Here is a 24,572-nt window from a genome sequence, read left to right as displayed (position 1 = left end):
TCCAGGTTGTGAACCATTTTCTAGGTCTCTTCTGCTGCCTGCCTATCCTTGGCTCCAACTCCACACATGGGCTGCACTGAGATCCCTTAGGTTGGGAGCTTCATTCAGACATTCCCCTTCCAACAACCCTAAACTCAGAGTTCCTGCTGTGTTCCACCACTATAACCCAGAGTTACCCCCTCTAGTCACAGGCTCACCCCAATATCTCTGTATTCAGATACGGTCTGATCAATAAGGTGGGGAGGGTCAACTGAGTCAGGGACTCTCACTGAATTCAACAAGACATTGGAGTGACCCTCGTGGACCCTTCCTGCTTGAACTTCCTACTACAGTCCCTAAAATATTCATCAGCCTTTATCAGACTAATAGGCTTCAAAAGGAGTAATTTTCTGAGATATTAGAAGGGACAATATAAAAAGAACATTAAGGAAAAAATTCTTCTTCCAAAATGAAAGGGAAAAGATCATTTAGCATCCCTGTTGTGTTATCTATTCATGAGAAACAGCACATTTAATCCAGTGCGGGATGGAGGGAGGGCTTTGATGCCCTCACCTTGGGGTCACCTTCATGCAGAACTCACCAGCCTCTCCTGCCATCTGTGGCAGGGGTGATGGAGAGAAGATGATACAGATGAGAGACACTTCAGAGGATTTCGGGGTGCAGAGGAGACTAAACACAAAGGCGAGCCCAGGCTTGCACAGAGGGAGGGGACCACGATTCTCCAGTCTGGCTGCCTTTTCTGTCTCCTGCCTGCCTTCCCACATTTTTGTTATAAATTGTACAGTGTGAGTCTGTGCTCCTCCTGTATCAGTTACTTTTATATCACTATAACCAACTACCTAAGAAGAAGGGAGAGGACTACTTTTGCTCATTGTTTCAGAGATGTCAGTCCATCATAACAAAGAGGGAAAGAAAGGCAGAGCAGAGCCATCCTTGGTAGTCAAGAAACACAAAAAATGTGTAGAGTGAGATACAGTCTCAAGGACACTTTCCTAGTAACCTCTTCCCCCAACCAGGCCCCACATACCTAGTTTTTGCCACCTCCTAGTAATATAGCCATATAATGAATCCATTAAGGGATTAATTAATTCATTAGGTCAGAGCCATATGAAGGCAATCATCCCTGGAAAGGTTCTCACAGACACGCCAGAGGTGTGGTTCACTGATTCTCTATGGGTTTCTCAACCCAGTGAGGATGACGGTCAGAAACAACAGTCACACCACCCTCTCCCCACATTCTACAAGTGCCCTGAGAAAGAACAGGACCCTGAGTGTGGCAGGCTGTGAAGACATAGTTAGGAGTAACTAATCTTCAGTGCGGGTAAAAGGTTTCATCTGTTGCTCTTCTCTGCTTCCCCGGGTGCCCCAAGGTGAAGGAAGGCAGAATCCTGCTAAGTCTGTTTCCCTTGGAATCTTTTCCCTGAATTAGAAGGGCCAGGCTATACTAGGTTCTCTCATGAGCCCTAAGCAGTGGGAATAGGGGCTCTGATTCCTTGGGGTTCCTGCTTCTCCCTCCTTCTCTAACTGTCCTTTCTTCTCTCCTTGTTTATCTCAATCTCTAGCTTTACTCTGATTGCAGTACTATTCTTTGTACAGCTCCATCTATCCCAGAACTTAGAAAAATGTATTCACCTGCACCTTGTCCATTGAAGACACTCCTACCTGTCCATCAAAAATGGTGGCAATTATGTGAACAAGATGTTCTTTCTGCCCGCTGTCAAATGCAGTCTGTCTGCCCTCTGTGCCTAAAGGTTCTGCATCCATGAATCCACCCAACTGAGGAATGGCTCTCATATTGAATATAAGTAGGCTTTTCCTTTTCTTGTTGTTAGTCTCTAATCAATACAGCTGAACAATTACTTAAAGAATTTACTCACATTGGGAATTTTAAGTTATCTGGAGTTTATTTAACATACACAGGAGGATATGCATATGTTTCCTGCAAATGCAACATCATTTTATACAAAAAAAAAAAGCTTCAACATCTGCAGATTTTAAAGTCAGATTGGTTCCTGGAGCTGATTATGCGAACTCTAAAGGGTGGCTGTACTCAGCGAATGACTGGGTCCGTTTGTAATTCTTCTTTTCATTGTGTTTGATAAAGAGCTTGATAACCTTTGTGTGTGATATATGCCAAAATTATGCTCTTTAAGTCTCTGGGGTAATAATTTCTGACCCCAAAACATCTTCCTCTATTTTCAGAATAAGATTTTAAAAGGCTGTTTGATGTCACATTGTAGATCCAATTTTAAGTTTTACTTCTCTCTGTGTGTTCTTTCTCCCCATTAGATTTGTGACAAAGAGTGGCATTACTATGTCATCAATGTGGAGTTTCCTGTGGTCACCCTATACATGGATGGAGCAACATATGAGCCATACCTGGTGACCAATGACTGGCCCATTCATCCATCTCATATAGCCATGCAACTTACTGTCGGCGCCTGTTGGCAAGGTAATCATAAATGGAGCTCTCTTTCAACTCTGTGTGCTGTCCATGGGAGATATTGTTAGAGAAAAAAGAAAAGATAACATGAAAGCTGGCCAGAATAAAAGCTGCTAGTTCTTTACTAACAAAATAGTACTTAGGAAAGTAAGCATTAATCCAGACACTAGCTCTAAGTCACAGTGGAACACTAGGCTTGAGAATGGATTTTTGTTTTAGCTCAACCTAGACAAGTTCATGAATGCCTCTGAGTTACTAAGGGTATTTATTATTCTGGTATATTAACTGGTTCCACACAGTGGCTGCATATATGAAGGTTTAAATGTAGAATCTCTAATCGAAATTGTCAATTTTCTCAAGGTTGCTTAGAAACCAAGGATCTCATTGTCACTCAAGTGTCCAAACCCCTGGCATCTACTAACCCAGGGCTATGAGAAGCAAATTGTCCACAGGCCATGCAGTCATAGGGGCCGTTCTTGAGGTATGCTCAGCCCTCGGTACTGACCCTAGCCTCAGCCCTGTCCCTTACCTCTTAGGACAGAGGCCCTTAGCCAATGGAACTCATGGAGAGGTCCATTTCTTCTAGTCTGTTTCTCTTTCATTGAGTACTAGGGACTCTTTGAAGCCCACTGAAGGCAGCTATAGGGGAAGGAGGATGCTCCCAAGTAGGCAGATAGCACTCTGAGATAAGACCCAACCTTGTGTTGATTGAATCTGTGAATGCCTCCAAGATTGTAATTAACCAGTCGCCACTCAGTGGTGAGGGGAGAGGTGCTCTTAATGTAACCATCCCATAGTAGTTTCAAGAAATTGGTTCCCACATCTCACATGGGCACCAAAGCCTTGCTCAAGCCCAGTTGAGATGACATTGTTTCTGCATATAACTCCACACAATAGGCGATGTTTTTCATCAGGACCATCCACTCACCAATAAATGACATACAGACTTATTATTAATTATAAATGCTTGGCTGATAGCTTAGGCATATTATTAACTAGCTCTTACATCTTAAATTAACCCATATTTCTTATCAATATTCTACCACATGGCAGTACCTTTTATCAGCATGACAAGCTCATCTTGCTTTTTCTCTCCACATCCTGGAGACTCCGCCCTTCTTCATTCCCGTGCTCTCTTTTTCCCTCTCTGTGAGTCTCACTGACCTCTTCCTGCCTAGATATTGGTCATTGTCTCTTTATTAAACCAATGACAGCAACACATCTTCACAGTGTACAAAAAGACTATTTCACAACACCACACAATCTCCTGTATACTTTATGTTTCTTGACTATTTATATCCCATAATGCAAGATAAATACTCTACCAATAGTCCTTATACCATACTCTTTAGTCATTTTAAATGTCTGTAAATATGAAGTGCAGGCACAAGTTTTAAAGACATACTTTTGAGCCACCTGAAGAACCTGTGGGTATCAGAGGCCAACTTTTAACAATTTGCTCTCTGTGGATCAGTTGACACAGAAGTGACTTAGGGGAGACACGGGTCTCTGCGGGCTGGATTAAAGAGTGGTTTTGGAGCAGCTTCATGGGACAAACATGGAAAGAGGAGTATATAGTATACACTCTGAGCCTTGGGAAGCAAAAGCTGGGGAGTAGACACAGGTCAGTGAGAAATAAAAATAGGTGTTCCTGAACTGAGGCTACCCATGGCATGTGTGACATATTTCACTCAAGGGTGACAAGCCTTGTTTAACATTTTTACAGGACTTGTAGATGAGAGTCTTTTATTATTGTAGGCTCCTCAAGGTGACCAGGAGAAGAAGACTGTACCTTATGGCAAGGATCCATGAAACTAACAGATAGAGCAAGGCACTAACATAGAGGTTGAACAGAAATTATTAATCATTGGACACAGCTGTGCTGAAGTGGGGGCTTTAGTGTGGCTCAGAGCCCCAGCCAGATACCAACATGAGTACTACTGAAAATAGCCTGGAGAGAACCCGTAAGAGAAGGCACCCCTAGGTACATCCTTCTACAAACTTCACCATGATTTCTTCCTGGTCGCCCTCAGAGATCACATCTGGGTTCTTGTCACCACAGTCAGTTACAGCTACTGCTCCCCAGTGATATGCTTGCCACCAGAGGTGGGAAAACAATCCCATCAAATAAAAAGTGATTCTGTAAATAATTAAGATTATCCTTGAACCAGGTAGGTTAGGTTGGTGCCCTGCAGTGACAAGCATGCGCCAAGTCTCAGTTAATGAATGCTTGTATCTTGGTATTCTTTACCAGTGGCTTCCCTGCTTTATCATCAGTGTGGGACCCAAGCAAGGACAGCAGCCACCTTGCTAAGTACAAAGAAAGAAAGTGCGGCTAAGTGTGTACAAGCTCCAAGAGCTTCTGCCTACCAGGAATACCAAGCACTTTAGTCCTCGTATTTCCCAGAGCAATCCATCTGACCAGAGCTAAGAGAGCAAGGAGGTGATGGTTGTGGTATGTCTGGAAGGAAAACTGAAAGTATTGTATGAACAGCACATATAAATACCACAGTCCAGCCACCTTGTCAACTAACATTTGTTTGACTCTTTCCCAATTAATATAATAACTAATTAATACATATTAGTCAGCATGTATTAATATATGTACATGTATATATATATGACAAATAATCTGACATCACCACAACCACTATGCACTCCCCCAGTACACAAATGTGCACATAAATACACACAGACACACACACACAAACACACACACACACACACACACCATAAAGCACTTCCACTAGGAAAGAGGTATTGGTCCATAGCAGTTATGAAAGACCCTCTTGGCAGATGTGAGTGAGAGTGGAGACTATTCTTTGTGTCCTCTATAAGTCTATGTGCTTGGAGTTCTTCCCTTCACAGGCCGCATCTGAAGAGGGTGCTATGAGTCTGTAAGTGCCAGCTCAAAGGGACATATGATTACAGTTTATTTGAAAGTCACTTCACCCAAGTATATGTTTATAATATAGTAGGAAGAATGAATGCTAAGTTGTTGCCCTGGTTTCAACATGTTGCTGTGATAAACTCCAAAAACTGCTTAGAAGAGGAAGGCGTTTACTTCATCCTACACTTTGATAACCCACCTTTGAGAGAAGTCAGGGCAGGAACTCCAGCAAGGAAGCTGGAATTAATAAACATGGACCTATGCTGCTGGCTGGTCCACGCCCAGCTCTCTCACCTGCCTAGGCATGGTGCCTCCTACAGGGGCATAAACCCACCCACATCAGTCATCAAGAGACATAGCCACAGGCCAACTTGATCTGGGCAATTCCTCAGCTGAAGTGTTCTCTTTCTAGGTGACTGTTTTGTGTCCAGTTGACAATAAAAACCGACCAGGACAAATGCTCGTTTGCATTTTGGCTCTTTTTCCAGGCATGTGCTAGGATTCTCTTCCTTTGGTGGATGAGGTCTTGAGTCTTTCTCTGTCTACTCTGCTGAGTGACAGTTCCTAATATCAGTTCCTGGTGGGCACTGCAGGAGCTAATAGGTGCTGATGCAGGTGCTGCAGACTCTCTACTTCCTGTAACCTTATCATTGTAAAACACGAAAGCCTGTTCTCTTACTAATCAGCTGTGTGCATCCTTAATCCTCCAAGAAGCAACAAAAAAAGAGAAGACTTGGAGGCCGAAAGCTCGGAGTTTGAGTCACATCCCAGCCTTACCCCTTGCTGGCTCCAGGGTCCTAACACCACTGTGTCACACAGGACCCTTCTCTAGCAGCTGTCTGCTTTCTTATTTTTTTTCTAGTTTTCATATGAGAGAAGATATGATAGTTGTCTGTATCTGCCTGATTTTTCTTACCACGGTCTCCAATTGTAACCATTTTCCTGCAAATAACATGATTTCATTCATCATTGACCTAAATAATACTCCTGTATCCAAGAATGTGTGTGTGTGCATGTATATGTGTGTGTACACATATGTGTGTTTTCCTTATATAGTTTATCTGTTAATGGGTACCTAGGTAAATTCCATATCTTAATTATTGTAAGATATGGAAAAACAAGCACAGGTTTGTGGATATGTGTATTGACTTAAGCTTCTCCAGATATATATGTACCAGAGTAGTATGGCTGAGTTATAAAATTTAATTTGCTTTTCCCTGAAGGCTAAAGCTATTTGAGCAATTTTTATATATTTATTAGTCATTTGTAGTATTTCTTTTGAGTAGTATCTTTTCAGAACATTTGACAATTTTTGATGAAATTATTTGTTCTTTTGAGTTCTTTATATATTCTGGATATTGATCCCCTGTCAAATGGATAATTAGCAAAGATTTTCTTTTGTGTGGGTTGTCTCTTCATTTTTTTTTCCTTCTTCTGTATAGAAGCTTTCTAATTTGATGTAATCTCATTTCATTGCCTGTGCCAATATTTCTGATATGTTTTCTTCTAGAAGTTTCGGAGTTTTAAGCCTTTGATTCATTTTGGTTGATTTTTTTTTAATACAGAATGAAGAATAATGGGGAGTGTAGGTTTCATTTCCTGCATGAAGATGTCTTGTTTTCTCAGCACTGTTTGTTGAGCAAGCTGTCCTCTTTCGGTTTATATTCCTGGCACTTTACTGGGAATCAGCTGGTTATAGGTGGCAGGATCTATTTCTAGGTCCTCTGTCCTGTTCCCTTGGTCCCCATGTCTTATTTCATACCAATTCCATGCCTCTGATAGGATTTGAACCAAGCACTGTGATGATGCCAGCATCACCTGTGCTCTCTTTGAGCCTGAGCTTCTAAATTCTAGTTTATAAAATAAGAGTAAAGCCTGCCTCCCAAGGTTCCATGAGGGATGTGTGTGCTTGGCATGCTTCATGTGAATGAATGTGTCACTTTAACATATGTTCTGTACTTCCTCCACCTTCCTTTGTTTTTTTCATCTAGATCTGACACAATAGCCAGTCTGCAAGCACTAGGCCTACTCTAACACCTGTGGCCCCAGCTCTCCTCAGCTGCCTGGCATTGACTCTCTTTCCTCACCTCCCCTAAGGCTAGCCCTTACCCAGGGACTCTGCCTTCCCCTGGCCCATGCGTTAGTCCGAAAGAAAGCTGGGGAACAGTGTCAGAAGGAAAACTTTGGAAACGGGGCTAGATTCGGTCAGGGATGTGATCAAGCAGTTTGTGGGTTCAGGGAGAAAAGTTGGGTACTTTCCCAAGAGGAATGACTCCTGTGATTGTCCCCCCAAATCTTAGTCTTTAAAATATAGAATGAGTAAGACCTCACAAAGAAGGGAAGGGATGTGACATCAGGAAGCACGAACCTGCTCAGATCTCCCTAGCACTGCAAGGTACGTGACCCAGGAGGGATCGGGGGGAGGAGGTAGAGGAAAGGAGTTGAAACTAAGTCTCGGGATACCATGCTGCCTGCCTGGTTGAAGAATTTGGATTCCTATTAATCCCTGAAATCTTCTGGGAGCCACGTTTCTGTCTGCATATGACATATCAAAGGATCTTCCAATGAGATGCTGCCCTGTGAAATAGCCCTCATCTACACATTTCTCAGCCTTGCTGTATGCTCACACACATGGTGCCAAGCCCTGTGTGTGCCGCTCTAATTGCCTTGGACTTGCAAGCATGGGGAGCTTTTCCGGTGCTTCTGAGGATTACTAGGGAACTGGTTCTCATTTGTGAAATTTCCGGTTGGGATTGGACAAAGTGAATAGAAAATGATTTGATGGATGCTGCGTGTTGGGTTCTACTGGGAGCTGGCTCCAGCTCCGTTGCTGGGCTGTGTTCTGCAGACCCAATTAGCCTACTGTGTCCTGTTGGTGAATTTAAAAGGCATGCAATCAGTGGAACTTCATTTTCATTGGTATTTTTCCAGTAATTAAAAAAAATGAGACTTCATTTACACTTAAGAAACGTTGCCAGTGAGGCCTAGTGCATGCAGCCTCACAAAATTGCAAGGAAAGCCTTTGAATCCTTCATTTGCATTAACAAATGCATGTTCCGAAGAACAAGGCACTGGCTCTGACAAGGGCCTCCTGGCTATGTCACCTCTTGACACATAGCACCACAACAGTAAAAGAATACACAAGCAGAAAAGATGCCATGCTAAAACTCCAGTCTAAAGCTCTGGAAGAGGTATTGTGATTACCCACCAGGTCTCAGTTTTCAAATGTCCAACTACCTTTCAAGATTATCACTCTGGGAACCAAACTAGCAATCTGTGAACTTAGGAATGACAAATTCAAACAATAGCAGGACACAGCAAGGTAGATCATTTAAATACTAGGTGAATCCCTTTTCTTTAGGTTTTCACTTGTAAGAACAAAACTGAGTAAACCGAGTTCAATTCCAAATACTATGAAAAATCAGATAGCCACATCTGCTTAGCTCCTGGACATCTATATTGGACCTAACTATCTAGGTCCTGTAGGCTACCTGTGCAAGGAGGTAGACCAGATAGCTGCCAATTCGTGACAGTGTTTTACAGAGTCTTGAGGTTTCTAGAAGATGCCATAGAAGGCAGCAGTCCAGGGCACCTAACTTGCAGTGGGCAAGAGTGTCTCTGAGTTCCCTCTGTGTGTTGGACACCTGAGCAGGGATTCTTTTAGGCAGGTGGCTATACGCATAGGGAGCTTTAGAGGCACACTCGGGCAAACCAGGCTGTTCCTTGTCTCATCCCAATTTTCCTTGATGTATTTCAGCACAGTGCCCCGTACCTGTGGCACTCTTCCTAGTGCTAACTGACCCCTGTCTCTGCAGTTTAGAGAATCCTAGTGTTTCTAGAACATACAGGCTCTCTCCCCATTCCTAATGATACTACCAATCTTGGATTCTTCCATTCCATCCTGGGACCTAGTTTTGCTCAGTCCTATCCCTGACTTAACTATGACAACAGGAGATAGAGGGGAAAAAATTTCCCAAAAAATGGAGGTTTAATAGGGCAGATACAAAATATTCATTTGAGTTTTAAAGTGAAGACGAAGGGGGGAAAAAGGCTCAAAGGGATCAAAAGCCAGACATAGCCCAAGGGTTGTAATCAGTGGCATATGAGCCTCATGCCGTGCAACTGGAGCCACTGAGATTTGCTGTGCATTTTCAGGTCATTTTTTTCCTTCTTCCAGGCTCTAACATTGGTGCAGAGACTTGGGCTACATTTTTCCTCTTAATGAGCTAGGTCTAATTTAGTACAAATTTCTTTTAATAAAGTCCGTGTTCAAGTTATTCTCCATCCCTTGGGTTTCTGCTTCTGAAAAAAGGAAAGCACACACCAGCACAGAGTGCTCTCTATCCAGACAGCATTCCCCAAGGAGTCTGTATGAAACTTTCTTCTCACAGGATGCCCCTTCTAAAGGGAGACCAAGGTCAAATTTAGGAAACAACACAAACTACCCCTGGTCCTAGGCCACATATTTGCATAGCATACATGCATTAGACACTGTGTTGAGTACCTTAGGTGGGCTTCCCTATGGACATCTCAACAGCATGTGACAAGAGCGTAATCTAGACCCCACTCTGTACCATGCTGGGGGCATAGAACCTGAATCTGAATGTAGATACATACCACCAGTACTAGATCACCACAGCCAAAGAGCACTAGAGGCTGCTGGAATCTGAGACAAATCCGTTGCCAAATGTTCTTGACATTATCTCAGAGTTCTGACAACTCCAGCCAAGACCTAAAGATAATAGCTTCAGACCCACCAGGCGTCAGGCTGCAGCAGGAAAAGGCTAGACCTGGAGTTTGGAATGAGTAGAGGGGAACTCTAGACCTCACTGCCACTGTTCATCAACTCTGGGTCTTTGAAGACAGTTCTGCCACTCAGACTCTCAATTTCTTTGTCTGGGGAATGAAATCAATATTCTGGATGATGCATGAGTGACCTTCTGACTCCATAAATTTAGATCCTCAATTTCAGGGATCTGACTTTTGGGGTCATCCCTAAGTCTTATGTTTTGTTCTCTACAGTATCATATAAATATTTGCTATGAAAGCAAGAGAAATGGTACGCTTTTTTTTTTTTTTAAAGAAAAAGAGGGTTAAGAAAGCTTGATGAAAATGTGTCACGGCCAGCCACAATGACAGATCATTTTTCTTTTCAAGTCACCTGCAACTTATAGCCATGTGAACCCCTTTTGAGGTTATATGCACGTAGCTTTAAAGCTGCAGCCTGTGAGGGTCTATTACACACTTCACTTCGTCTTTGCATTTCGGGGGTATCTCCATCACCAAAATGAGGGAAAAAGAGAAAGCAAGATTTCAGACCGTCTGCCCATTTACATTGCTCAAAATTGGTAGTTGACCATCCGTGAAATTGCGTTCATTGAGGGGCATCCCCATCCACAAGCCTTGCAAAGAGCAAGCAAAAGAAAGCACAGCCTCCACTTTTTCCCATGTATTTCTTAGACTAAATGGGAGGAAAGATAGCAGGAAAGGCAGTCGCTTCCTGAACACCTTTGTATAAGATGGAGACTTGGTGCATTCACGTTACAGAGGTCTCTTGTTCTAAATTTCTCTTAGAGCTGCATTTATCGTGAGTAGATCCCACCTCTCAGAAGACAGACAGGCAGTGGGTGATGAATACGCAGCTTTTCATTCACATTAAATGCTCTGCTTCAGAATAGGAACGCTGCATCAGATCATGCATGCAAAATAACATTGTTCTTTAGTACGGGTTGGTGCTTGGTTCCCAGTTGCCAGGCAGGTGCTAAAACATCAGAGATACTCAAGTTCCTTACATACAGTGGTAGAGTATTTGCATAAGCATAACAAATACCTTACCATATTCTTCGCAGTGTCTCTAGATTATTTATAAGACCTGACGTTGTATAAATTCTCTGTAATGATTCTTATTATTTAGCGACGAATGCCAAGAAAAGGCCTTATCTGTGTTTAGTACTATTTAGATGTTTTCTGTCTGTGGTTGGTTAAATCAGTGGATGTGAAATCACTGAGGGGCCAGCTGTTTGGTTGGTTTCTAAAGCAACCGGGATTCCTAGTCCTCTTCATCCCAGCTGCTGGGAATTGCTGCTGAAGTCCGAGTCCACAAAAGCTCCAAAACTGGGTATCCACTGCCAGCACCGCATCGGTCCCAGCCTGTTCCCTTCCAGAAAGCCCACTTTCAACTTTTGCAGCCACATCTGATTAGATGATATGCAGGAAGAAGGTTGGATCAAGTCTGAATCTTAATGTTCCTTGTTCCTGGCCATGTGACCTTGGGAAAGTTATCAAAACCTGTACATTTATTTTGTTAAAGGAGTTGTCCGTGTATCAGATCAGACTAGCAATCCACAAAGATGAAATGGTTTCTTCCACTCCCATCTCTGTTTCATTTCAAGTTTCCTTCCATGTGAATGAGAGAGGTTTCACCTCCTCAGATTTGGCATTTTTCCATTTCCTTGGGTAGTGGTGCGTTGATTCGGGAGGTGAGTATGCAGACTTATAGGGTAATCTGGGTCCAGTCACCTTTCCATGTGGTTATTCATTGAAATGATGCTCATCTACCTCATGGTCCTCAGTCACTAATGACCCTTTAGGACTGACTGCTGTCTTGGCATTTCCTTTCCTTCCATGGGCTACACCAATACTTGCTGTGTTTTTCATGGTCTCTGTGCAGGTCCATCTACATACAGTCTACTTAGTGCCACACAGATATCACACATCCTGCCAGGAGCTCAGTCCTGAAAGCAGCTGTAGGTGATATATAGTACTAGAAAGAACTTGAGGTATTTCAAGGACCTCATGGTAGCTATTGTTTTCCTCTGACCTAGTAAACAGGTTGTTTAGAAATTGATCATGTGCTGCCTTAGAAATCTCAGATTATCTTAGCACATCTAATTCTTATATTTTAATTTGCCTTAGTCTCTCTCTCCACTCAGTATAAACTCCCGAAGACCCTACTCCACAGTCTACAATTACATGAACCTAATATAAAACAGGAAATGTTTTTGAAATGTTGATCTAGTCTAAGGAATCGAAAATCATGTCTGGAAACAAAGTTTTGATATTTTGTTCTTTTAAAATGATTCATGACCAAATTTATTTTGAATTTTGACAGAGGAGCTGTGTGTCCCATGTAGACACCTTCAATATTAAAAAGAGAAAAAAGTTTCATTGCATCTATTATTTTTGATATCTTATATCACATCTAATACTGGGTAAAATGTACTTCAAATTTTATGTGTGTCTCCCATAACTAAATCTCACTCATAGAGACTTCTGATTCATAAACAGAATACAGCACAGATCTTGGATTCTTAAGTTGAAATACAGAACATGGTACCTTGGCATCCAAGCCTGTCATAAATATTGACCTTTGAGCTAGAGCCTCTGAGTGTGATGATGAGGTGAGACAGATGATATATGGATAGATGGTGTACTCAGATTTTAGGGATGTACACTTTACAACTTCAAGCCTAAGTTTTATTGTATGTGAGTGCCTATATAATGAATGTCTGTCTCCCAGGGCGGTTATGAAGATTCAAGGAGACGAGGTATGTTGAAATTGCACGTGGTTTTGAATACACAGATCACACCTAGTCAGTGATACTCACTGACTCTACTGATCAAAGGTTAGAGACACGGCAGGAAATAGGTGGCCGTTTGGATAGCATCTCCATCATTTATACTCAAGCCTTCATCCCCTTTCTGCAGGTCAGAAAATCAATTCACATGATTATAAGTCAGACATTTTATTGCTATGACAAATACTAAACATAAATAAATAAATGTGAAAATATAATCCTTATGTGCCGAAGTATTTACCTTGGTTCATGACTCCAGAGCCTTCAGCCCCTGCCCAGCCTGCCCCATTGTTTCTGGGCCATGGTGAGAGAGAGCATCCTGGCAGAAGGGTGAGGAGGAGCAGAGCTGTGCCTAAGACATCCAGGAAACAGATAGAGTGACCTGCATCTCCCAAAGAGGCTTCACCCTGTATGGTTCTGTGGCCTCCCCACAGTCTATTCATATTTTGAATTCCTCAGTGGATGAAGCCAATGATTTGGTCAGAGCCCTCATCATTCAACCACTTTCTAAAAGCCCAACCTCTAAACATGAAGGACCCACTCTTCCAACATGGGAACCTTTTGGTGGGGCCACTTCACATCCAAGCCATAACACTAGGGCATGAAATTTTTATGGAGGAGCATCAAGAACAGAAAACCTCACACTGTCCTCCCATAGCCAGGTCCTTTGCAAGCCATTCACCGAAGTCACATCTATTTGGAATGCCCTGGGAACCAAGCACTAAGAAAAACTTGTTTTGCTTTCAAAGCAAAGAATCCTTATGCATCAAGGAAACAACCTATGAGACAAAATGGTTTAACACATAAAGACAAATGGTTCCTATAGCAGAGAATATCCCAAAACACAGCGATGGGGATGCCCACTGAAGTCCTCCTTGGTCCCATGTGACTCTTCTCGCTCTGCCCTATATTTTGCATTGTCCTCATCACTCCTAGGCTAATGACAAGATAGATGGCTTATGCAGCTGTGGGTTAATTATGGAAAGACAACAAGAGTTCATTGAAAACCTTCTGAGAGCAAAATAGAAGCTATTATGTGTAAGCTACCAGTCATCTTCTCCATGGTGGTAGCCTAAATTTGGTCCCATGCATGTTCTTGGGTCTATAATTATGGCTTATTGAATGCCAGGTACTGATTGGCTTCATCTTCTTCCTTGGCCCCAGACCCACCCCTGAATCCATCTCTGGAGCAATGATGGTGTGATAAAATTTGCTTAGACTCTCTCCCTGGAGCTTGCACACATGTCCAAAGCCTCAGGCCTGTCTTAGCAAGAAGGAAAGGGTGAGAGAGCCACAGTGCCCACGATGACTCTGATGGCATGCAGCGCATCCTCCTCTTCAATCCGACAGGCAATTATAAAGCGTCTGTTGTATGCCAGGCAGACTACAGCGTGCCAGGAGGACACAAGAGGCTAAGTGTTCTTGAGATGAATAAATGAGTCAACTTATGCATAGCGCCTGGTGCAACCCTCAGCCCCTAATACTTACTTGCTCAGTATTGTCTTCATTAAAATGAATAATGCATGAGTGATCTTTGCTATCCAGGAAAGAGAGGCTTAAACTAATAAATTATAGCAACTTGTGTCGAGCAAGCCTGCGGGTAGCATCAAGGAGAGAGATCGCATAAGGAGCATGCAAAAGGCCCAGCCTGGAGAAGCTCACAGCTCAATGCTTCTTAACCTTGGCTTTACATCTGCCTTACCCAAGAAACTTCAAAAGAAAAAAAAACTCCTCATACTAATTAAATCAAAATCTCCTGGGTATCACACCAAGTCCCAGGCACCAGTTTATCTTTTTAAAGATTCCCGGAGGATTAAAACTTGTAGCCAAGGTGGATGATAACAATTTAGGCTACCAAGGACAACATGTACGTGTAAACAATTCACCAGTAATGCCAGGAGAAATCCGTAAAACCAACTAAAGTGATCCAGGCCCTAAGCCTAGAGCACAGGGGGTCTCAGGGCAGGGACAGGGTTTGGGAAATGGGGACTCAGTAAGGTGAGAGGAGGCAGCAGTGACAGGGGATGTAAGAGAACTTTGAAAAACTGTGAGATTTGCCTAACCTGGGTGACAGGGAAGACAGGATGGGGTGAGCAAATGTGAGAGCAATGAGACAGTCGTGAGGGAGAACCTAGGCAGTAGAAAGAGTCGGCAGGAGAGGTTCATAGCAGCACCTAAGAAGTTCCAATAGGAGCGTCTACTACCCACAAGGCTTTGCTGGCGCACCTGGCTCACTAAAGAGCAGCAAGAGTGACCCAGGGCCACTTACTGAAAAAGCTGCTCTTTGGGGAGCTGGGAAAGACATTCACAGGAGTGCCCAGTCTGTTATCAAGCCTCAGACAGCATAAAGCACAGAACCCCTGAGAACTGCTATGCTGAGACAGCCTACCAGAGCTAGGGGGCACTAATGTGTCCCGCGAGTCATGGAGGCTCAAAGAGTTTCCAAAACCTCTCCTGGGAACTATCAAGATGGCGACTCAGTCTCCGTCCATCTTCTCTCCTCTCCGCATTCTGTTTGTTCTCTGAAGGAAAGCCAAGCAAGACCTGGGTTAGATCTGTCCATGCAGTCCATCCAAAGATGGCGGAGGGGGACTGGGATTCGTAAAGAGGCTATAGAAGGCTGTCTGAGTGAGGTGGGTTACAAGCAGACCCCAAAAGAAGCCTGTCTTAAAGAACAATGGGGCAGATGGGCGTGGCTCCTGATGAAGCTGCATCTCGAGTACTTTAAACCTTGCATGGGCATGGTGGTAGACCCCCAGCTCCCAAGGTGCTCAGCCAGGGCACACACAAACACACATTGGTTTTGTCCCTTAGGCAGATGACAATATTTCTTGCTCTCACAGGAGGAGAAGTGGCCAAACCACGGTTTGCACAGTTTTTCCATGGCAGCCTCGCCAGCCTCACGATCCGTCCTGGGAAAATGGAAAGTCAGAAGGTGATTTCTTGTCTGCAAGCCTGCAAAGAAGGGCTGGATATTAATTCCTTGGAAAGCCTCGGGCAAGGAATAAAGGTAAGGAAGGTACCGATACCACCTCTGATAAGACACTGATTTAGGAGTAGAAAGTACCCAACACCTGAGCGTGCCAGGAACTGATTGTTTCCTGAGAAGCCTCCCAGAAAAGGAACCTCGGTTAAGGTGTGATGACACTTTGCCAGAGACCAGCTAGTGATCATGACTTCCAGGATGGACTTCTGCCAGCTCCTGAAACTTCTAGATCTACAATAGACAGCAGACACTATTTGCGACTTCCTGGAGGAAGGTATGAAACTTCATTTGTCTGCAGATTGTTTGGTTACTTTGCTATTCATTTGCCTAACGGCACTAAAGTGGCATGTAGGAATACATTTCAGAAACATAAAATGTAAACAAAGAATTAGGACTCTAAAACACAAATGAGACAGGAGAGAGATGACAGACGTGAGGTAGAATTGGAAAACAGATATGACAGTCACTAGGTCTTACATTGTTAAAGCAAAGCCAGTTCCCCTTCAAGCAATATCTGAAGGTCACAAGAAACATGAAAACGTGTGGTTTTTATTGCCTATGTGAAATCAAAATATACAAGTGATTCATCAAATCAGAGCTGTGTTCTTAGAAAAGCATCTCCCAGAAGGCGGGGGAGAGACAGCTGTGGCCCCAGCAAGCTTTTCTTGGACAGGTAAGGTTACCTTCTGGACTCACCTAGATATAAGAAGCTCTAGCTGGTCCTGGGCCCCTGAGTTCTGAATAAAAAGCAGGGTCAGTCCCATCGAAGACCCTGATGAATCATGACAGGCCCCAATGTGAGAAAGTGCATCCTTAGCCCTTTTCTGGAAGTCAGGATGGCCTACCCTCTGTGTCCTGAAGACCCAGACAGCTCCTGGAGTCCCCAGAAGCATAGTAGTTTCTCCTTTGCTGTTTCCCAAGGGAAAGGGACGATAGCAGAGAATCTCTACTTGTTGCCCATCTGTCTCCGGTCTACCATGGACCTGCCTTGCCATCCTACCATGGGCCTGCCTTGCCATTCTATCATGAGCCTGCAGAACCTGCTTCTAACATAACAAGGGTCTAACGCTTAAGGACTCTGGCCCTGGGGTTGCATGCAGGGCCTGCTGATCTGAGGACCTGTGGCGTTCATTAAAATGTGATCACCCTAGCAAACATATCATGTTGCTGTTATGGGCATAGTTCTACCATACAAAGGTGGATGATCTCGGCTTATTGTCTTTTGATACTTCAGTGGGCCTAATGGTCAATAAACCTGTTTGGGTACCACTACATTGACAGTGAGCACTGATATTCCCTAAGGGCTCTAAGAGGCAGTCATTGCTTATTCTAAATGCTTTATGATCATCACTCTTTGTGAGACCCCTTCCCGTTGACAAAGGTACTGTGTTGTTCTGATATTGAGAACTGAAGGATGAAGGATGCTCAAGAAACATCCTTAAGTTAGTGAGGGGCTAATCCAGAATCTGAATCTAGGCAGCCCCACACCATAGCTTCAGATTCAGGATGAATGGCCTTCAGGGAAGGCTCCCCAGGGGAAGGGAAGCCACGGGAGAATGTGTAAGATCAGGTAGGATTCCTCCCAGTAAAGAAAGGGAAATAGAGAGCAGATACTCCAAGATGATCTGGGAATTTGAGCGGTAGCAAAGGAACATCACAGAAATGCACAGGAACCTCGGGGCCAATGTTGTAAGTGCCCAAATAGTAGCACAAAAGTGGGACCAATGGACTAGATGAAGACCATATCATGGACTCCTAGATACATTTAGATGTATTTTTGTTTCCTGTCAACTACTAGGAGCCATTGAAGGCTTAAATAAGAGAAAATAATAATCTTGGCCATGCAGGGTTTAAGATCCGTACCCTAGACACTGGGTCAGAAGGGAAGACAAAAAGAATACAGAGGTATGGTTAGGCAAGATTGACTTCCCAGATACTGTACCAACCATGGCTTTGACACACACATGCTTATACATGCATGTTAATCACATGTCCCAGGGAAAGCTGGTCCAATCAGCATGTGTTATTTCCTTGTCCACCCAGCGCTGCAGAGATCTAGCTTCCAGCCCTCTCTTTTTCGCACTCCAACTTACTGCCTGCCTATAAATGCAGCCTCTTCCTTGAACCATCCCCAAGGGCCACTGTTGCAGAGTTCCAGGCTTGACAGAAAAAAAAAAGATGCTAGACTTAACAGCCAGGCATTTTGTGAATAATAAATTAAGAACCAAAGTGATTTCTACTGAGCAGTCATAGCCTGTGGAAAGAAGCGGTGCTAAGCTAAGTCACACAAATAGAGGGGTCCAGGGGAGGCCTTTTGGCATCCAACCAGCTCATACCCACGTCACTACAAATGGTCCTCTCCCATCCCTAAGGCCTGACTTGTGAGAGCTCCAGGTCTGCGAAAGAAATTAATAAGACACTCAGTGTACAGAGCGCTCACTGGGGGCTATTTTATGTTCATTATCTCTGCCCCTCAAAAAAAATTAAATATTATGACCTCATTTTCAAAGCAAGGGAACTGAGGCTTAGGGACTTGTCCAAAGTAAGTCCTTGCTCTTTCCTCCACACCAGCAACTCTGATTAAAAGACGGCCTTGGTTTTAAAACTAACTTTAACTTAAACTTTAACTTTTAGTTTTAAAACTAACTTCCTTCAGACCCTGTGTGTCTTCTGCCCATCATTGCTGAAGACTACCATTTGATTTGCCAGCAATGAGCCTCGTACTGTGTGACTGACTTATAAGAAGCAAAACATCTTTTGCTGAAGAAATGCCTTCACGGATAGGGCCTAGTTCCAGCTCTTTGCTCAACTTGTCTTCCTGTGGATCGTGTATATTTCTGGATACTTCTCGAGGATATTTCAATCTCCACAGGGTTGTGGTGTCTGCTGCCTTGCACTCATGCAAGATACCACTGAATAGCCACATTTCAGAAGAGTATCCTGTTCTAATTTCCACAGCACCATCTTTGCCACCATCTCCTTCACAGTGTGGGAGAGCATGAAAGAATAGTGACCTCAGCGCCAGACACTCCTATGTTCTCAACACCAGTATTTATTTATTATTTATTTATTTACTCCCTTTGGTGACCCTGGGCAAGATATTTCAACCCCCAAAGCCCTACCACCATGTACAAAAGAAATTGATACTCTATTTCTTTTAGCAATGTAATAATTTACTAAGCATATAGATAATACATCTCTGTAGCAAACCTAATAGCTTCTAAGCAAATCACAGGTCCTTTTGAGGCACAGGAGACCTTTATGCTGATTTATTTATGTATTTAGAGGAGGATTCAGTGGACTGGACACATAGAAGTGTTTTCCTCTTACATAAGTAGAGGGGATGAGGTAGAGTAGCTATGTAGAGGATGAAGGTCATTGGAGTGGGGAGAAAGACTAGAGAACTGCATAGGGCAATTCCGTGCCCTGGTCCAGGGCATCCAACCTCCCTTCTCTCATGTCTCATTGGTTAGTTGTGGTCACATGACCTTAAACCACATGGCACAAGGGAGATAGAAAGTGCTGTTTCTACAGTGCCCGGGAAGGGGAGAGAGCAGAGTTTGGTACTGTGATGATGAGCTCTGCTGAGAAGCAAGTGACTAGAAGTAGATCCCGTGAGGACTGACGGGAGATAGTGCTGAGTAAATGGAGGCTTGAGGAACTATTCACTCATTGGTCTAACAGGAATCATTCATTTATCCATCTAACAGTTCTCAGATCACTGGAGATAGCTTCTGGGATCATGGATCAGTAGGGTCCCTGTGATCAGTGAACAAAGCCCTCATCAGTATACACTGTAACCATGCTACAATTTTGTAAGTGTTATCAGGAAGAAAAAGACCTAAATGATGACAGCTAGGTGCTTCAAGGCAGAAATAAAAGACTTACATAGTAACTAAACAAAGGAAGACCCATCAGTTGACTAGGACCACCATGCCAGTGACTCCCAACAATGATGCATTCATCACCAAACACAGAACAAGAGTATTACTGTAAAGACATTTTGGTTAGGTCAGGGTAAAGTAAACAGATAGTCTTCTTAAACCCATGAAAATATACATTCAGTCTCCCATGTAGTAAGAGAAATAGGAAATAAAACTAGAGAAAGTTGGCATTGTCACCTATCTGTCTGACTGAAGTCCCAAAGACTGACAGCATAGAAATAGATGGACTTAGAGAAGAGACACTTTCATTCTGCGGTGGTGTGTGTGTGTGTGTGTGTGTGTGTGTGTGTGTGTGTGTGTGTGTGTGTGTGTTGATAATTCCAGCTATCAGAAATTTGCAAGCATGGACAAGGAGCATGCACTACTTCCTAGTGAGGTGGAGACCACAGCTGCTTCATCACCTTCCCATGTTCTGAAGATGATCTTGCTGGCCTGGGTGGCTTCTTTGCAGAGTTGCAGTTTTCAGAGTGCCATGCCTATCATTGACCATCTTTCCTGTGATGCCCACTTCTGTCTTCCAGTATCACTTCAACCCTTCACAGTCCGTCCTCGTGATGGAAGGTGATGACATTGGGAACATCAACCGAGCCCTGCAGAAGGTGTCCTACATCAACTCCAGGCAGTTCCCAACAGCAGGGGTCCGGCGCCTCAGACTCTCTTCCAAAGTCCAGTGAGTGACAATCAAGCAGCCTAGGCCCAGCTGAGGCTGAGACAGTGGTCCCTTAGGAATGTTCCTGCAAGCAGGGCTTCTCTTACCCCATTTTCCTCAACTCTGCTGTCCACAGAAAGATGTTTCAGGGACCTGCGCTCTCCTTTTGCTTTCTTAAGGGAAACATTAGGTAGTGTCACCAATTCAAACCTACCTTTCCGTATTTTATCCCACATCTAATCTGATGCCTAGAAAGGCCTGTTTTCTATAAATTCTCCAACAGCTAAGTCTAAAATGGTCTGATACAAGGGCATAGCACCTAGTACATGGTAGGTGCTTGATAAATATTTATTAAATTTGATTAAAATAATCAACTTTGCTTTGTAGAATTCCTAAATACCGTGGGCAAGCCAGAGGAAGAGAAAGTATGGTTCTTGTCCCCAGGGAGCAGAGTTCAATTAACAAAATGAGATTACTGAACTTTTTGATAGTTCACTTATGTAGTATGAGGGCCGGCTTGTTGGGGTTTCCGTCCCGCCCGGTACCCCAACAGCCGGCAAATCCCAAAGAGAAGTTACACACAGGACTCCATAAGGTTATAAACTGATTGGCTCATTAGGTCAGGCTACTTATTAGTTCTTATGACTTATCTTAACCCATTATTCTGATCTATGTTAGCCACACGGGCTCAGTACCTTTCTCAATGTGACAGCTTACATGTTGCCTCTTCGGTGGTTTGCGCAGGAGTGGCAGACGAACCCCTGCTTCCCAGAATTCTCCTGTTCTCATTGCATCACCTCTACTTCCTGTCTGGTTTTCCCGCCTATACTGCCTGCCTGGCCAATCAGCGTTTTATTAAAATATGATTGACAGAATACAGACAATCCTCCCGCATCACACTTAAAGTGTTCATACATCACTTCCCAGACATGGCAGATGTACTTGAGATGATTGCTAGGTAAGGGTCCCCAGAGAGACTCCCAGGAGGTAGAAATATAGTCACTAAGCAACTGGACTAGAAAAGCTCAGGAGAAAGGACCAAGGGTGGGAAGGATGGGTTTGCTGACTGTTGCATTTCTGGACCTGGAAGAGATGCCAACTGTGGGAAGCAACGCTCAGCAGAGTGGTGAAAATGTGTCCCCACTCCAGAGGCTAAGGTTAGGTGTAGGGGACTTACACAAACTACCCTTCCTTCTTCCCCTGGGGACCTTCCCTCAGCACACAGGATGATGGCTGCCTCTACAGGGGTCAAACCTAAATGCCTAGAACACACAATTGGTCTAGGCGGTGCTCGCTGGTTTTGCCCAAGTCTTTGGAGTCAGTGATAATGGAGAGTGTCGATGACTTGTAGGCTTCAGTGAGCCTAATGAGAAAGCTTAGACTTTACTGGATTCAAATCAGGATGCAAGCTCTGGGCAGCAGCGGTTTTGAGGTCTTTTTAACTAGCCATTCCTAGTACAGGGTGATCGTTGCTCTCCCGATTTTATAGCTAAGAAGCTAAAGTACAAAGCAATAAACTACCTAGCCAGGAGTGGCCAAGCAGGGCATGGATCCTCACCTATTCCCCTTCCAAACCTTACCAGACGCTCATGTAGCAGTGCACAAGGGTGGTGCCAAGTCGGCCCCTCGTGCTACACTAGGATAAATTATTGTAATTGCTTTAGCCTACCCTCACCTATAGAAGAGGTGCGCCCCTGTGATACCACCACAGAGACAGAGCACAAACATATCCATAGCAGGGGAATTTAGCCCTGGGGTCTCATTTTATGAAATGGCTATAGCCAACCAGGCAACAATTCCCTTATAAAATACTAATGCACAAAAAAACAAGCTGTTGCTTTCTAATTAATGTTGCCATGGATTACTTTGCTAAAAGATAATGAAAGCTTTAATGGCAACTTGTTGCTAGTATCGAAAAGTCCCATCCCTTCCAGGAGCCGGTCTTTACATCCCTGCACTGCCAATGGTTGGGGTATTAATGTGATTTTACACGTGAAGGTCTGCTGCCGCCCGCAGAGATTCCTAACAGCCAGGACACCTTGGCAGGGACTGGAGGTGGCAGTCATTGCCCACGGCTATGGAGTGGATGGTTTAAATCATCAGCTGACCAGGGCTATGACTGGCGCTGTCTTTCCAGGTGCTTTGGGGAAGATGTGTGCATCAGCATCCCAGATGTGGATGCCTACATCATGGTCCTGCAGGCCATCGAGCCCCAGATCACCCTCCAGGGAACAGAGCGCTTCTGGAGACCCGCTGCCCAGTTTGAAAGTGCCAGAGGGGTGACTCTCTTCCCTGACATCAAGATCGTGAGCAGCTTTGCCAAAACGGAAGCCTCCGGGGACACGAGAGCCACAGGCACAGGTGCATATGGGCCCGCGGGAGGGTGGGGTAAAAGGATATACATCAGGATAACCACGCTGCTCACCCACGGCAGGATGATGCATAACAGGAAAGATCAAACAAAGCTAGAAACACTCAGATGATGAGCAGGAGAGGGACAGGCAACTCACCAGAGGGTAGCACACCCATATTAGTGACAGGAAAGAAGAAGAAAGACACTTGTGCTTGTGCTACATGGTAAGTGAGAAAAAGTGACATGAAGACTTAGCAGTATCGGTGTAGCATGATCAGAGCCATGTAAGAAAGAGATGCCCAGAAGAAAAGATACTTGGTGCTAACATGGTGTCCCCTGAGAAGCATGGAGAGAGACAATTTTCCTTCCCTTTTCTGTGACTGCAAAAATGCCCTGTAGTGGGTTTGCATTTTTCTGACCATTAGAAGAAGCACTAAAGGTGTGCAAAGGATAGAGTCTGGCTCCGCAGTACCATATACACGGCACAAGGCTGGGGCTCACTCGGCAATCTGACTGAGCTCTCAGGGAACTTCCAGGTTGTAATTCCTACCAGTTTCATTATTAGGGCTGTTGCTGAGGGAAGGATTAGTTTCCATTCTCTGCTTGGGAGAAACACTCCATTACACAGAAAGCAGGAGCATATGCTGGATGCAGACAAAAGGAAAGAAACCCACAGAGAAAGTCTGCAGAGAGGAAGGAAGGGAGCCTTCCTTTTGCAACTCAGAGAGACTCAGCATCACAGGACAATGCTTGTCAGAGAACAGTCCTTCGAAGCCTCCTTCAAGAAGCACAATTTCAACCCCCTCCCCCATCCAAAGTCACTGCTAATGATGTGCTGGTACCAGTAGGCCTGAGTCCCTGAAGAACTGCTTCTATAATAATCCCAATTACCCGCCGTCTTAAACCACACTGGTCCCCCGTGATTAGGTTCTCAAGGGGCAGACCTCCTGAACGCCTAAAAATAGTTGGTATTTCACACCTGGCCAGCCAGGGTGGTTTCTGAGTTACATGCCAAGGTGCATTAAGTCAGGTGACCTTCCCTCCTCTGTTGTACTCATTTGTGGCTAAAATCGGACTGAGAAAAGGAAGGCCTGCTGACTTCAGTGGTCACAGCCAAGAGCATCGAGCTTTGCCGCAGCTGATACCCGCACACAGCCAATGCGGGAGAAAGCAGTTAACTGGGTCCACACTTCACCTTCTATTTATGAGAGGTTCGTGCAGAGCACACAGCCCGGTGCCCGAGAGCTATTATTAGTACTTCTAAATTTCTACACTTACTGTTGAAATAGTCATTTTTACGAGCCTCTTAAACGAGCAGGCCAACTGCATTTGCTACCAGGCCACAGTGACAGGTTCCAGGGTCATCTTCTGCCCCCCACTGGCGCAAATACACGTATACTCACAGCCATTCATATTTACGCGGGAACGCACTGCTACATAGTCAATACCCCCAATGTATATATGTCTCCATGCTTCTGTCTACTTGGCTCCCTTGTACCCATCTCTGTTCTGACCCCTGCTATCGGCTGTTTGCAATGGCCTCCTCCTTCAACACTATTTCTCAAATGTTCTGTTCATCACCACCCTGACTCCCAGACTGAGATGCCAAAGACTGTTGCTTCCCTCCAGCTCTCTTTAGTAGATTTAGCTCTTGGTGGTGAATTACCTGCTTGTTCAACCAGACCAGCAGACCCTGGAGTCATGAATGATTTCACTCAGGGCTCCTAACC

At 44.2% G+C, this 24,572-nt stretch overlaps 1 protein-coding gene across 1 annotated transcript in view; it reads left to right on the top strand.

Moving 5' to 3' along the window:
- Clstn2 (calsyntenin 2) overlaps nucleotides 1–24,572 on the top strand; it is a 592,274-nt gene that overhangs the window by 552,017 nt on the left and 15,685 nt on the right. The window contains exons 9-12 of the mRNA XM_048452571.3: nucleotides 2,290–2,452; nucleotides 15,754–15,920; nucleotides 20,362–20,510; nucleotides 22,627–22,850. Of these exons, the coding sequence (XP_048308528.3) occupies nucleotides 2,290–2,452; nucleotides 15,754–15,920; nucleotides 20,362–20,510; nucleotides 22,627–22,850 (703 nt within the window). The remainder of the gene's footprint in view (nucleotides 1–2,289; nucleotides 2,453–15,753; nucleotides 15,921–20,361; nucleotides 20,511–22,626; nucleotides 22,851–24,572) is intronic.

This window comes from Myodes glareolus, chromosome 4 (genome assembly GCF_982192425.1).
Source record: "Myodes glareolus chromosome 4, mMyoGla1.1, whole genome shotgun sequence".
Classification (NCBI taxonomy): domain Eukaryota; kingdom Metazoa; phylum Chordata; class Mammalia; order Rodentia; family Cricetidae; genus Myodes; species Myodes glareolus.
Note: the sequence above shows the minus strand (reverse complement) of the source record. Positions and strands in the feature narration are given on the sequence as shown.